The sequence below is a fragment of the Ursus maritimus genome, unplaced genomic scaffold, assembly GCF_017311325.1.
Source record: "Ursus maritimus isolate PB19 unplaced genomic scaffold, ASM1731132v1 scaffold_20, whole genome shotgun sequence".
In the NCBI taxonomy this organism is placed as follows: domain Eukaryota; kingdom Metazoa; phylum Chordata; class Mammalia; order Carnivora; family Ursidae; genus Ursus; species Ursus maritimus.
This window is the reverse complement of record NW_024424453.1, coordinates 51171996-51186250: the sequence shown is the minus strand read 5'-3', so window position 1 is coordinate 51186250 and position 14255 is coordinate 51171996. Positions and strand designations below refer to the sequence as shown.

Below are 14255 nucleotides of genomic sequence, written 5' to 3'. Positions count from 1 at the left end.
TTCATAGAGTCTTTTTTGTATTCACCTTTGCTTGTTTGCCTGGCCTGGCTGAATTTCCCTGGGTGGGGTCTGTGTCTCTTTATGCAGGCTGTGCTTGTACACACAGATGGTCCCTGACCACAGAACTCCTTTTTGTCAGGGGACCCTGGCCTGTTGCATCCCTTTCTTCAGTCTGAGGAAGCCGTCCCTGTTTGCAGAGCCTGTGCTTATATGTAGAGCCTTTTTCTATCCACAGAACCTATCACTCTCTGTGGGTGTGGTCTCTCTTTGCATAGCCTGTCCCTAAGTCTGGAACACCTAGGCCTATTTGCAGCTCTGAATCCTGTAGACCAAGAACCCGTCTTTGTCTACAGGATTCAATCTCATTTCAAGAGCCTGTTTGCAGAGCCTTTCCTTGGCTGCAGAACCTGTCACTGTCTCCCGTGGCTGTCCCTGGCTGCAGATCTTGTCTGTCTGCATAGCCTGTTTCTAACTCCTTGTTTGCAGAGGTCCCTATGTTCAAAACCCATCCCTGCCCACAGAGCTTGGCCCTGTTTCAAGAGCACAATAGCAGACAACAAGCCAGGTCCCTGTTTGCAAAGCCTCTGTGCCAACGTCTGCAGTAGCTGTCCTGGTTTGCTGGCATTTGTGTACCAATAGGGCCCTCCTAGTGAAAGGCATGCTCTAGGATGACAGTGCTTGGGAGAGCGGCAGGTGGGGACAGTTCTTGCTTGGCGCCCAGAGTGCAGGTGGCCAGGGCCTGAGAACTCTGACTCTGTTTCCTCCCTCATTCCCGCCTGGCCTAGGATGGACATCGGCAAGGGCCTCCCAGCCATTGAGCGCCACAGGGACCTCCACATATGGATCATTGAGGTGAGGGGCACAACCAGACAGCGGGTTGTGACACAGAGAATATGCAGTCTCTGAGGCTAGGCTTCTCCCTCCCCCCCAACTCAGCGCTCCCTCCCTCCCTCCCTCCTCCCCACCCCACAGGGTCATGGGTGGGCAGGTGGTCCTGCTGCGTTGTCATAGGCGCCCTCCTCTCCCAGAACCTGAGGGTGGTGCCAGTCCCCGAGAGGGCTTATGGGAACTTCTTCGAGGAACACTGCTACATCGTCCTCCACGTGAGCATTCGGGGAGTCTGCCTGAGGGGTGGCTTGGCCCAGCTGGGGAGTGTGCGGAAGCAGACCAAGCTCCACCCCTGGCAGAGGCAGGCTGGCAGCCCTGGAATCCACCCCACCAGGGGGCTGCCGCCTTTGAGGCCTCTGCGTCCTTCCCTCCCCATTCTGGACCTCCTGTCGGGGAGGCACCTGCCCAGTCCCGCCCAAGGCCCTCGGCGCATCCTGGATCTGTGTCCACCCCCCCCACACACACACAAACACCTGGGCCCTAGGTTCCCCAGAACCTGAAGGCCGCGCAGGGGGCACCCAGCGACCTGCACTACTGGGTCGGGAAGGAGGCCGGCGCGCAGGCGCAGGGCGAGGCGGGCGCCTTCGTGCAGCACCTGCAGGAGGTGCTGGGCGCCGCCGCCACCGTGCAGCACCGGGAGGCGCAGGGCCACGAGTCCGACTGCTTCCGCAGCTACTTCCGCATGGGAATCATGTGAGTGCGTGGCGGGGGTCCGGGAGACCCGGGGCGACTCCCTTCTCCCTCCTGTGGGGGTGTGGGTGGGGGAGAGGTCTTTCCTGAGTTACAAATCTCATACTGTACAACCGGCCCATTTAGAGTGTAAATTCAGTGATTCCTAGTGTATGTATAGTCACAGACCTGTGCAACCGCCTCCGTCACCCCAAAAAGACGCCGCATACGCTTCACAACACCCCCCATTTCCCCCCAACCGTTTCTTCCCTCAGTCTGTATAGACTTGCCTATTCTGGGCATCTTTGTAAATGGACTTGCACAGCACATGACGTGGGGCTAGAACGCATTTTATTTATGTGTTTATCACTTACGGGATATTTGAATTGCTTCCACTTTGCGGCTGTTAGGGGTAACGCTGTTATGAACATTTGTGTGCATGTTTGGGGGGTGGGTTTTTTGTTTTTTCCAGTTTTATTGAAATAATTGGCATACATCACTGTATAGTTTGAGGGGTACAGCATGATGGCTTGACTTACAAGTATTGTGACAGGATCACCCCACTAAGTTTAGTTAACACCTGTCTTGTCTACAAGCTTTTGTGCGGTAGTGTTTTTCGCTTTTCAGATATATACCCAGGAGTGAATACCAATGTTCTTTTGCGTTTGCCTTTTTGTTACTATGCCCAGTAGAAATACGCCTTTGGCTATAAATTGCTTCAAATATGGATTAAATTAATAATTGCAATATATTGGGTTAAAACCATAGGAAAATGGCAATATTTGCTGTTTCATACAGTTAAACCTCACACATGCAGATAGTATAGCCAGGAGCATATTTGCACACGCGGAAAACACACCACTGTCTGGTGGGCACACCTACATACATCCGCACCTGCGTGCACACATGTATGCGGTCGCCCAGATTCCATGCACTCCTGTCTATACTTCCACGGACAGCTCCCCCTATGCCCCCACTTGTACACAGACACATGCGTCTCCCCCCATGTGTGCTCACATCTGCGCTCACTCCTGCACCTAGCAATGTCTGGTCTTCCAGGAGAGCCCATTCCCTCCTCAGCTACAGGAAAGGAGGCCTGGCCTCTGGCCTCAGGCATGTGGAGACCAACATGTACAATATTCAGCGACTGCTGCACATTCAAGCGGGGAAGCACGTGTCAGCCACCGAGGTGAGGGCTGCGGGGATGCTGCTCAGTGTCTGGGCTCAGGTCAGACTGGGGGGACTGCAGTGTAGGGAAGTGTGGAGGGTGGAGGTGCGGGGGGGGTTGTTGGGGGAACACCATGGGCTGTCAGCACTCCCAGGTGGCCTATCTTGAATGAGGAGAGAAGAGGCGGAGCCAGGCTGCTAGCCCCACCCCGCCACCGGTCCTCTGACCCTGTTTTGTCATCCACCCCGTGGCATATGAAGAACCAGGGGAGGTGAGGCAGACAAAATGGTGCACCCAGGTGGTCCTCTTAGGCAGCGTAGTGGGAAGTAGCATGGTGTGGGGTGGGGGGTGCACAGCCCCACACTCTTCATGCACGTTGTCCCTATCACCCATAGGCGCACACATGGTCTCCCACCAGTCCCGCCAGGCCCACTCTAGTCTGCAGAGTGCCCATTACTTCCTTCTGTCAGGAACATAACGGGAAGTACAATCTTGTTAGAACATGACCGTCTGGCAGGGATTTGGTATCATGAACATCCGGGTGTTTGATGTCTGCAACGTGAACGCTGACACCTGAGGTGTGCACACTCCTGTCTCTATGGCATGTAGCAGCCCTGTGACAATCCCACCCGGGCTCACCCTCTGTCCCCACAGAGGCAGTGACCCTACATTCCTGGCCACACAGGGACAACATGCAGCCCCAGGTGCTGCCTGCCATATCGGCATAATTAGAGTCCCTCCTTTCACTCCCCAGAGTGTCTCTGTCTGGATGATAACTGCCCTTGTCGCTAGATAACACACTGCCCCCCACTCAGGCACATCACGTCATCACCCATGCGCTCACACACCTGTTCCCGTTGGGCGTGCCCCCATGTGTGTACACACGCGGATAGATACGCACGCCCTATTGGTGTACACACATGCAGCTGCCAACATACATTGAGCAGAAAGTGTCGTCGTCACGTACACCCTGTGAAACGCAGCAGGACCTGAAGTCACACATGCCTACAGATGCGCACAGCTACCCCCATGGAGTGACCTTCGGGGTCTCACGTGGTCACACAGAAGCATGCGTGCACACCGCAGTACGGGTCACATAGATGCGCAGTTGCCCACAGCTTCGTGCACACACGTGGACCACGCTCACGTAGGTGGAGATAGGCTGCCATATCCCTCCCCCCGGGTGCTGGCGGTATGACACCCTGTGTCCTGCCCTGCCCCCCTGACTCTGGCAGGTGGAGCTGTCTTGGAACAGCTTTAATAAGGGTGACATCTTCCTGCTGGACCTGGGCAAGGTGATGATCCAGTGGAATGGGCCCGAGACCAGCATTCCGGAGAAGGCGCGGGTCAGTGTCTGCCCTGGGAAATAAGGGGTGCAGGGTTCAGGGAGAAGGTTGATCTTCCAGGTGCCCATCCTCCAGCCACCCCGAGAGGTGGGCCTGGTTCTCCGCTACAGCCTCAGAAGCGCCAACTATGCGCAAGCTGAGCCCAGACCCTGCACTGGTATCCTCGGAGGCCAGGATACCGTGATGCCTCCCCCTGAGTCCAGGTTCTGGGAGCTGAGCTGTCACAGGAGGGCTCTGGGATGGATTATCTGAGCGTTGGGGGGAGGGGGGGCGGCATGCTGGGGAAGCCCTGACTGCCAGGTCCTGTCCTACAGGGCCGGGCCCTGACCTACAGCCTCCAGGACAGGGAGCGTGGTGGTCGTGCACAGATTGGTGAGGTGGATGACGAGGTCGAGGCCGCCGACCTCATGCAGGTCATGGAAGCTGTGCTGGGCTGCAGGGTGGGCAGCCTTCAGGCCACCACGCCCAGCAAGAGTATTAACCAGCTGCAGAAGGCCAGTGTCCGCCTCTACCAGTGAGCAGACCTTGGGAGTGAGCAGGGTGGGTGGAGTTGCCTGGGTCTGCATGTCTGTCATTACTGCAATAATGCAGTGTCTCTAGAAAGCTCTCCAGGAAAGGCCCCTGGGTTTCTGGAGCAAGCCATGTAGGGCTTTGGGCCCAGCCTGTACTCTTGCATGGCTGCCTTTCTGAGAAACCCATTGTACAGATAGGGCAACTGAGGCCCTGGAGGGCCGGGGAGCGGCCTAAGGCTCCACAGCAAGGCTGAGGTGACATCAAGACTGCAACTCAGGGCCCCAGACTCCATGCCTTCTGCCTTTGGGGGGACTAAAGGAGGCTGGAGTGGAGCCAGGCCAGAGAGGGGCTGAGCTGCCTACATCTGGATACCTCTCCCCCAGCGTTTGTGAGAAGGACGAGGACTTGGTGATCCAGGAGTTGGCGACCTGCCCACTAACCCAAGACCTACTGCAGGAGAAGGTGAGGCAGGCCTGGCCCAGCCACCTCATCCATCCCCACCCCACCCACAACCCCAACCCAGTCTGGACCATGTACTGACCAGTCCCCCTCTTGCTTCTAGAACTACTACATCCTGGACCAGGGTGGTTTCAAGATCTATGTGTGGCAGGGACGCAGGTCCAGCCTCCAAGAGAAGAAGGAGGCTGCCTTCAGCCGGGCTCTGGTGAAGCTGTTGGGCCCTGTCTCAAAGGGAGCTGCCCTTGGGTTTGAAGGGGGGGAGCCCTGCCCCGGGGTGTGAGGGAAGACATGGCAGTACCCTGAAATCTAAGCTAGGAGACATCCATGTTCCCAGGGTCTTTAATTAAGGAGAGGTAGTCCTGCCCTTGGGCCGGGAGGTGGATACATTGTGCCCTGGGAGCCTGTCTGATAGAGGAGGACATGACTTTGCCCTGGGGTCTAAACCTGGAGACAAAGTGCCCTGCCTGAGGATGGAGAACACAGGGCCCCCCTCAGGTACCAGGGACATGCAGCCCGCCCAGGGAGCCCTGACAGGGGTTGGGGGAGCAGGTGACCAGACAGCACCCAAAGAAACCACGTGCAAAAAGGTACCGCTCTGAGCGCCTCCTCCTTTTTGAGGAGGGGAGACAGGGCTCTGCCTGGGGTCTGGGGTGCCGTCACGCCCGCCCTTCCCGAGGCTTAGACTAAGGGGACCTTGCCTGTCCTCAGGGACCTCAGAAAAGTCGGTAGTGAAGGAGCCAGCTTTTTAAGCGGGTCATGAGCTCGGTTAATGAATGCTGCTCAGGGCTCGGCTGAGCCGCAGGTCCTGCGGGTGGAGCGAGAATTGGGCCGTCGGGCCGCGCGCCTGACAGAACCCCCGCCCCAGGCCTTCATTCAGGCCAAAGGCTATCCGACCTACACCAACGTGGAGGTGGTGAACGATGGCGCCGAGTCGGCCGCGTTCAAACAGCTCTTCCAGACTTGGTCTACGAAACAGCAAAGGAACAAGAACCTCGGCGGGTTGAGTAAGCGGGAGGGGTGGGGTCTTGGGGGGCGGGGCCAGCTCGGGGCGGTACCCAGAACGTCGGTGGGATGGGAGTGAGGGCGTGGCTTGGCCTACGGGGGCAGGCGTGGTCGGCGCAGGGCGGGATCTGCGGGGCGGGGCGGGGCCGGCGCGGGGTGGCACCCAGAACCTTGGTGGGATGGGAGAGCGGGCGGGACGAGGCTGGGGGGCGTGGCCGAGGAGGGGCGTGGCCGGGGCGGGGCGGCACCCAGAACCTCGGGGGGTCCGAAGAGTGGGCGGGACGAGGCCCGGGGAGTTGGGGAACCCCCGCACGGGGCCGATGCGGGGCCGGGTCTGGGTGGGATGGAGTGGGACCGACAAGGGGCGGCGCCCAGAAAGCGCCCCCGGGTGGGGGAACGCGGCCAGAGGGGGCTTCTTGAGTGATGGGCAGGATGGGGTTGGCTGGGGCGAGGACGCTAGTGACACCCTATGCCCTCCCTGATTCAGGTAAATTGACTCAGGTCAGGCTGGATGTGGGCCAGCTGCACAGTCAGCCTGAGCTCGCGGCCCAGCTCAGGATGGTGGACGACGCCTCCGGGAAGGTGGAGGTAAGGGTCATTAGCTTGGCTGGGGGAAGATGGGCACACAAGGGTAGGCTTTGTCTTCAGGTAAACGGTATGGCTGCTAAAGTGCCCCAAGTACGCGCAACTGCACAACACACAGCGACACCCAGGGGCATGCGTCCATGTACACACACCCTGCCTACAGCTTGCTCATACACAGCACGCTTGATCCATCTATAAAGCGGTGTTCGCATAACACTTGGCACACAGCACAGTAACACTTCAAGATACTTAATCGTGCCCTTTTGTTAAATATATGACACAACCATATATATAATACAGACGCATGTATGCACACCTTCTAATCGCACCCACCCAGCCAAGTTCATCAGCTGCAACCATGTAATTGCACAAATTCTACATTATACGTGATCACAGTCACACACAACACTCAACCCACAGGAACACACCAACATCGTACACAATCACATGTAGTCAGTCACAGCCCCACACAGCTGGCCACCTGTCTGGTCTCAGACCAGTGTCCAGGGAGATGCAGCGGTTGCATTGTGACATGTTATCTGATCCCTGGTAGAGCCCTTAATTCCTTGGGCCTCAGTTTTTATCTATAAAATGGGGGCAAAAGCTATGGTCCCATCTGGCCCCTGGCTGGTGTGGGGTACTGTAAGATTCTGGAAGCAGGACTTCCGGGCCTCTGTGAGGGGTTCTAGTTCTTAAGGTAGGTGGAGGTCAGAGAAAATACCATTTCTCCAAGGTGTCTTCCTATATTTCCCCTAATATGAATGGACAGAAACTGTTAGTAGGAAGGGACCAAGATAGGAGGAGACAGGGCAGGGCTTGGGGGAGCAGGCAGAAAACAGAGAGAGAAGAGACTGAGAAAGACAGAGTAGGGAGGAGACAGAGTGGGGGGGCGGTGGGATGAAGAGCAGGAGAGATGGGGTACACAGGGAGAGACAGAGGGGGATAGAGAAACAGGAGAACAAAGGTCTTGCCACTCAGGATCCCTCCCAGCAGGCCAGCAGGTGGGGGGAACCCCTGAGCCCAGATGCCTGGCTGCCAGATTAGGGCTGCTCCTGGGTAGCGCGTGTGGTCCATGTGGTCAGAAACAGCCTCTTCTGCAAAAGGCAGGATTCTGGTTGCTCTGCTCCAGACGACGTCTTCCCCAGAGAGAGCTGTCAGGCTCTGCGTGGGGACAGGATGCCCAGGAATTGTTCCTGCCCTTGTCAAGGCGGGCGTTGTTATGCCCACTTTACAGATGGGAAAAGCTGAAGCTCAGAAGGGTCTCCCTGCCCACACAGGGCCTACCTGGGATTTGAGGAGGCTCTGCCTGGCTCCAGAGCCCATGCTTGCCACCCACTAGGAACAGGAAATCGCACTATTAAGTGTAAGGAAGTATTTTCCTTTCAGCCTTTGAACAGACTTTGTCTTTTTAAGTGACACTTGAAAATCGAGAATTTTCTCAAGAGCCCCGAGGCCTTGCATCTGCCCAGCTTCTGCAGCCCCGGCCTGAGCAGCAAGCAGCTGGGCCAGGACCTGCCTGCCCCAAACGTGCCTGTGGCTGGAGGGGGCAGGGTAGGGGTGGTGTGTGGCATGGCTCAGGTCTGTCTGGGCAGCCTCTGGAGTCCTCACTGCTTGCTCGTCCCGGGAACCACAGGCCAACTCTGTCCTGGCTGACAGCACACCAGTACAACCGTGGTGGGGCCCAGAGCGCCACGGGGAAAAGGATCAGCTGCAGATCCTTGCGCAAGCCCGGGAGAGCCGTCTTCTGCACGGATGAGGCCTGCCCTGAGGCTGAGGATCGCTCGCTGGCTGGGCACAGGTGGGGGGGCTGGTTCAGGTGAAGGAGCACCTGGGCTCACTGGTCCTCTGTCCCGCAGGTGTGGTGCATCCAGGACTCACGCAGACAGCCCGTGGAGCGCAAGCACCATGGACAGCTATACGCGGGCAACTGCTACCTGGTCCTCTACACATACCAGAAGATGGGCCGCGCCCAGCACATCCTGTACCTGTGGCAGGTGTGCTGACCTGAGAGAGCGGGGTGGGCACCTGCAAGCCCCAGAGCTGAGGGTCTGAGAATGGAATCTAAGAGCTGCCCCAGGCCCTTACCACCCCTACCTGCAGGGCCACCAGGCCACCACACATGAGATCAACGGCCTGAACTGCAACGCCGAGGAGCTAGACCTCCTGTACCATGGCGCCCTGGTGCAGGAGCACGTGATCATGGGCAGCGAGCCCCCTCACTTCCTTGCCATCCTCCAGGGCCAGCTGGTGGTCTTCCAGGTAGGGCCCACCTTGGAGGCTGCTCCTGCAGCCTCCCCGGCTCCTCCATGTGCCCATAGCCCTTAGGTAAGGGCGAGGCTTCTCTTCAGCCCCAGGGCCCCGCTTACTACCCCTGGTGTCCCGGTGCTGTCAGTTGGGTGACCCCTGCCTGAGTCTCTTTGCTTGGTCCCCAGAGCCAGCCATAAAGCAGAAACACAGGTCAAGAAGCTGAGTTGGAAGGGAGTAGGGCCTTGCCTGGGGTCGCCATTTTCTGTCCTCAAGGCCTGGGGGAACCATGACCTTGGAGATGAGGGAGGGATCCATTGAGAAAGGGCCTGGTTCCCTATCCTAGGCTGATGGAATCCTCACCCTCTACACTCAGAGGGTCTGGAAGATAGTGGTGGCTTCAGGCAAGAGTCTGCTAGGCCCCAGGGCAGTTTGTCCATCACTGGGCTAGGGAGGAGGCTCCCAGGAGCCCTTGCCTCATCCTGAGACCCAGCCCTCTTGTAGGGACGCATGGGGCACAATGGGGAGGGGCAACCAGCATCTGCCACGAGGCTCTTCCATGTGCAAGGCACAGACAGCTATAACACCAGGACTGTGGAGGTGCAAGCCCGTGCCTCAGCTCTCAACTCCAGTGACATCTTCTTGCTGGTCACAGCTAGCACCTGCTACCTCTGGTTTGGAAAGGTACCTCTAACCCTGGCCACTCGACTCATGCCTAGAGCAGTGTGCCAGGCCAGGGATGGCTCTACTCCACAGAGGAGGCAGACTTCATGTCCAGCCTCAGATAGGCCAGGAGTGGGGCAGGGGCAGGGCCACAGTGGGGAGCTGAACATGACAGGTAGATCTGGGAGTCTACTGGTCAGAGGCAGACCACGCCCAGGCCGCCTCCCCTCCTTCCTGCCTCGAGCAAGGAGCATGACCCTTCCGGAGTCTCTTGGGAAAAAGAGGAGGCCTAGTCCACTTTGCCAGAGTTTTCTCTGATCTTCAACATAAACCACAAATGGTCCTTGAGCCTGGAGTCCCCATCCCATTCTCTGGACCAGGAGAGGGTCCCAGTCCTGGGAGTGGGGAAGGGGAGATCCCTGGCTCATGTGTGCCCTGCCATCAGCCTAGGCCTCCGCTGACTCAGGCCCAGCCCCCCAGAGTCCCCTGAGAGTGGGGAAGGTGGGGCTGGAGGTGAAGACCCCTCCCCCTCAGGGCCTGACCCAACTCTTTGTCGGCCAGGGCTGCAGCGGTGACCAGCGTGAGATGGCGCGTATGGTGGTCACTGCCATCTCTGGGGAGAACAAGGAAACGGTGCTGGAGGGTCAAGAGCCTCCCCACTTCTGGGAGGCCCTGGGAGGCCGGGCTCCCTACCCCAGCCACAAGAGGTGACAGGGCTGGGAAGAGGGTGTTCTCCTTACACAAAGGAGGAAACTGAGACCCACAGAGGGTGGGTGATGACTTAAGAGTCATACAGAGAACTGGAGAGGCCACCCTAGAACTGAGGTCTCTTGGCTCCCCATTCCAGGGCTCCCAGGAGCACAGCCCACTCTTCACTCCCCAGCCCTGGGTCACTGGGATCAAGATGCCAGGGAGAGCAGGGGAGTGGCGCCCTCTTCTGGCCGAACATGCTCCCTGCATTGCCTAGTCCTGGACCTTCCCAGTGGCAGAGAGCAAGAGGGCAAAGCCCCATTCCCAGCCCACAGTCCCCAGGGGTCATTGTGCCGAGTGTGTGTGTGTGGGGGGGTAATGTGACGTGTTGATAAACAGTATGTGTGGAGTGTGTGAAAGGACAAGGGTGTGTATTGGAAGGTAAGGCAGGGTGACGCCTTCAAGGGAGGAGGTTGCTGAGTCAGGGCTGCTGTGTGTGTCTGTGGGGCCTGGTTTATGCACTGTACTCCCCTCAAGTCCCCTGAGCATCCAGTCAGGACCAGGGGCTCCTCCCTCCTGGGGAGGGGAGGGCCCCAGCTTTACACGCCCCCCCCCCAAAGCGCTGCTGAGCCAACCATCCCCTTCGCAGGGCCCACTCCTGGGAATATTCCTGGGGCAGCGTGTGTCACAGCTGGCTGTGGCTAGACAGGTCATGAAGTGGGCTTGCCCATTGACAGATGGGGATGGGGCCCAGAGAGCAGCGGAGCATCTCCAGAGTGATTTTATGGGCTGGGGGAGCCCAAAGGAGGGCCCGTGCCTCCCGCTCCAGGAGAAGCTGTTTCCCATGGTAGGGTAGGGGCTCTCTCCACCCCTCACAGCCTGGCTGCCCACACTGGCCAGGCTTCCGGAGGATGTCTCCAGCTTCCAGCCACGGCTGTTTGAGTGCTCCAGCCAGATGGGCCACCTGGTCCTCACAGAAGTGGTGTTCTTCAGCCAAGAGGACCTGGACAAGTATGACATCATGTTACTAGACGCCTGGCAGGAGGTAAGGCCTGGCTGGGTTTGAATGGGGGGGCGTCCGTGTCTGCGCAGCTGGGGTTGAATGGGTGTAACTGTGTTTCCAGCCATGTCAGGCTGCGGGTGAGTCTGTGCGATTGTGTGTGACATGGTAGCGCTGTGAGTGACTGCACTGTGTGACCAGGGACAATTCCGTGTCACTGCAAAGCTGCAGGAGACTCTGGCTGTGTCTGGGGCTCGTGTGCAATTGTGAGCAGTTTTGTAGTTGCGTCTGCGTGCCTTACAACGGCGTGATTCCTGGTGCCTGGGTGCCCGTGGCTAATGTGTTGGTGCGAGTGATTGCAAATTGAATGCGAGTGTATGTGGTTCCTTTGTGGTGACAGGGCTTGCCTCTGTGGAGTGGCCGTGTGGTCACGCACTGGCTATAACCGGGGAAACCAAGAGACTGGGAGACTGGCCGCAGTGTGAGTGACTGAGTGGGGGGCAGGGTTACCATGTGTCTGAGAGGCTACATGTGGCAGGTTTTCTGGGCTGCCTGGGTTTTTCCGGAGTGCGCACAACTGTATGATGGAGTGCAATCTTGTTTATGTGCAGCCGTGTGTGACTGTGGGTGACGGTGAGTGGCTGTGATTTGCTGGCTCTGTGGCAGTGGGGGATTGTGTGTCTATAGCTGTGATCATGTGTGTCTGTGACACTGAATGTGGCCGTGAGGCTTTTGTATCTCCATCTCAGACAAAAGCAAAGCCCTTACTACCGTCCACGTGACCTGGAGGCCCCCACTCTCTGGGCCGATTTGCTTCCACTTCCCCCTCCACTTGCTCTGCTCTAGCCACAGTAGCCTCCTTGCTGCTCCCTGAATTTGCCCAGGTGTGCTCAGGGCCTTTGCACTGGTTGTTTCTTCTGGTTAGAACACTCGACTTGCTCCCCTCACCTCCCCCAGATCTCTACTCAAATGTCACCTTCTCAGTAAGGCTCTCCCTGATTCTAACTTAAAATTGCGGTCATCCTCACCCCCCAACACCCACCACACTTCGTGTCTTCTTTCCCTGCCTTACCTTTCTCCATCTGATATAGTACATGTTTTACTTATTTAACTTACTATTTTTCTTTCTCCCCCCTGATAAAATGAAAGCTCTACAAGGGCAGGGATTTTTGCCCGTTTTGTTTTTTCACTGTTGAATCCCCGGTGCCTAGAACAGTGCCTGGCACACAACACGTGCTCAATAAATATTTGTGGGTTGAATGTATACATGCATGCCTGTGACCCTCTGCCATGTGGGTGGAATGGCAGCAGGCCTGCTGGGTGTGCCTGGTTGGCTGGGATGTGTGCGGGATTGTGAGACCATTTAATGGATGGGAGTGGGAAGGAAGTGGTCAGCTCTGGGCAGCCCCTCCACTTGCCCAAGGCCAGGCCCCCTCTGTGGCCCAGATCTTCCTGTGGCTGGGGGAAGCTGCCAGCGAGCGGAAGAAGGAGTCGGTGGCCTGGGGCCAGGAGTACCTGAAGACACACCCGGCAGGGAGGAGCCCCGCCACGCCCATAGTGGTGATCAAGCAGGGCCATGAGCCTCCCACCTTCACTGGATGGTTCCTCACCTGGGACCCCTACAAGTGGACTGTGAGTGAGGCCTTAACTCCAAGCCCCAACCTACTCCAGGGAGAGGGGCTGCCCTGAGCAGACTGGGAGGAGGCACTGCCCTGTCTGGGGACCTCAAGTGTGGGTAGAGGAGCCCTGGTCTTGTCCTCAGGCCCCTTCCCAGGTCCCAGTGGTGCTCTCCATCCTGCCCCTGCCCTGATTCTGGCCCCCAGAACAACCAGCCCTGTGAGGAAGTGGTGGATGGCAGCCTGGGAGCAAGACCTGCCATAGCTGAAATAACAGCAGTGAGTATTGGGTCCGCCAGGCTCCCGCTGGGGACTAGGCTTGGTTGGCATGGTCTGGATGGGCAGAATGGGCAAGGACGGAGCCAAGCCCGGGTGGGTGGCAGGGTTTGCAGTAGGGGCAAGAGGGCCAGTGGGCTCAGTGTGGCCTCCCCGTGGGAGCCTCTCCCCCGTCTCCCCAGCCTGAGTCCCCTCTCCGGGCAGGAACTCAACAACTTCCACCTGTCTAGAGGGCCAAGCAATGGCAGGACAGGCCCCTTGACCCTGCGGAGACTCGAGGGCTCCCAGGAGGTCTCAGGGAATGAGCTGCAGAGAGGCCCCAAGGCCGGTGGCACCGGCACTGGCAGCTACCACAGCAGCCCCAGACTCAGCATCAGTGGGAGCCTGCCCCGAGAACAGCTAATGCACCAGGCTGCTGAGGATCTGCCAGAGGGCGTGGACCCAGCCCACAAGGAGGTCGGTGCCCGAGGCCCCCTGCTACTCGCTGCCCCAGCACTGATGCATCTAAAACTCAGCTGGAGGCGCCCGGGGCATGACCCACTGATGGTGGGCAATGGGCAGGCTGCCCGGGGAGAGGGGTCTTCCAGATGGGATAATGGGCAGAGAGATCTGGGGGAGGATCGCACCACTGGGTGGATGGGACGGGGTTCTGGGATCAGTTGACACCCTGCCCCTGTACCCTCTCCCTCCCAGTCCTATCTCTCCGACTCTGACTTCCACGATATCTTTGGGAAATCCAAGGAAGAATTCTATAGCATGGCCAAGTGGAGGCAGCAACAGGAGAAAAAGCGGCTTGGCTTTTTCTGACCCCAGGCCCTGCCCCTGCCTGTGCCACCCACATGGGCAGGACCTTGGGTACCTCCCCCACACATACCTGAGCTCCCGGGGAGACCCCACTGGCACACCCTAGTCGGAGACTCCCGGGTCACCCCTCCACCCCAGTCAATAAAAGCTGGTGGTCCTCACAAGGTGTGGCATGCGGGTTTTCAAGTCTGGATCACTCAGTTGGTCCACCCCTGGGGGGAAGGGGCCTCTGGGACTGCAGGGGGTAGTCTGTGACGTTTTCCGGAGGACTGAGCTCTCTCCACTGTCTTCCATGGAGAGGTTTGTTTCTCACTGGTCCTTCCTGCCCAAGG

The 14255-nt window shown here is 58.3% G+C and overlaps 1 protein-coding gene across 1 annotated transcript; it reads left to right on the top strand.

The window, feature by feature from the left end:
• Positions 1-786: 786 nt before the first annotated feature.
• VILL (villin like) lies at positions 787-14081 on the top strand. Its single transcript, XM_008710239.2, has 19 exons — positions 787-852; positions 1029-1103; positions 1373-1581; positions 2638-2746; positions 3961-4071; positions 4386-4585; positions 4968-5046; positions 5147-5248; positions 5909-6047; positions 6533-6633; positions 8487-8624; positions 8731-8889; positions 9379-9558; positions 10099-10244; positions 11128-11272; positions 12674-12859; positions 13051-13122; positions 13324-13575; positions 13813-14081. The coding sequence occupies exons 1-19, from the start codon at positions 787-789 to the stop codon at positions 13924-13926; spliced, it is 2583 nt and encodes an 860-aa protein (XP_008708461.2). The 3' UTR covers positions 13927-14081.
• Positions 14082-14255: the final 174 nt, after the last annotated feature.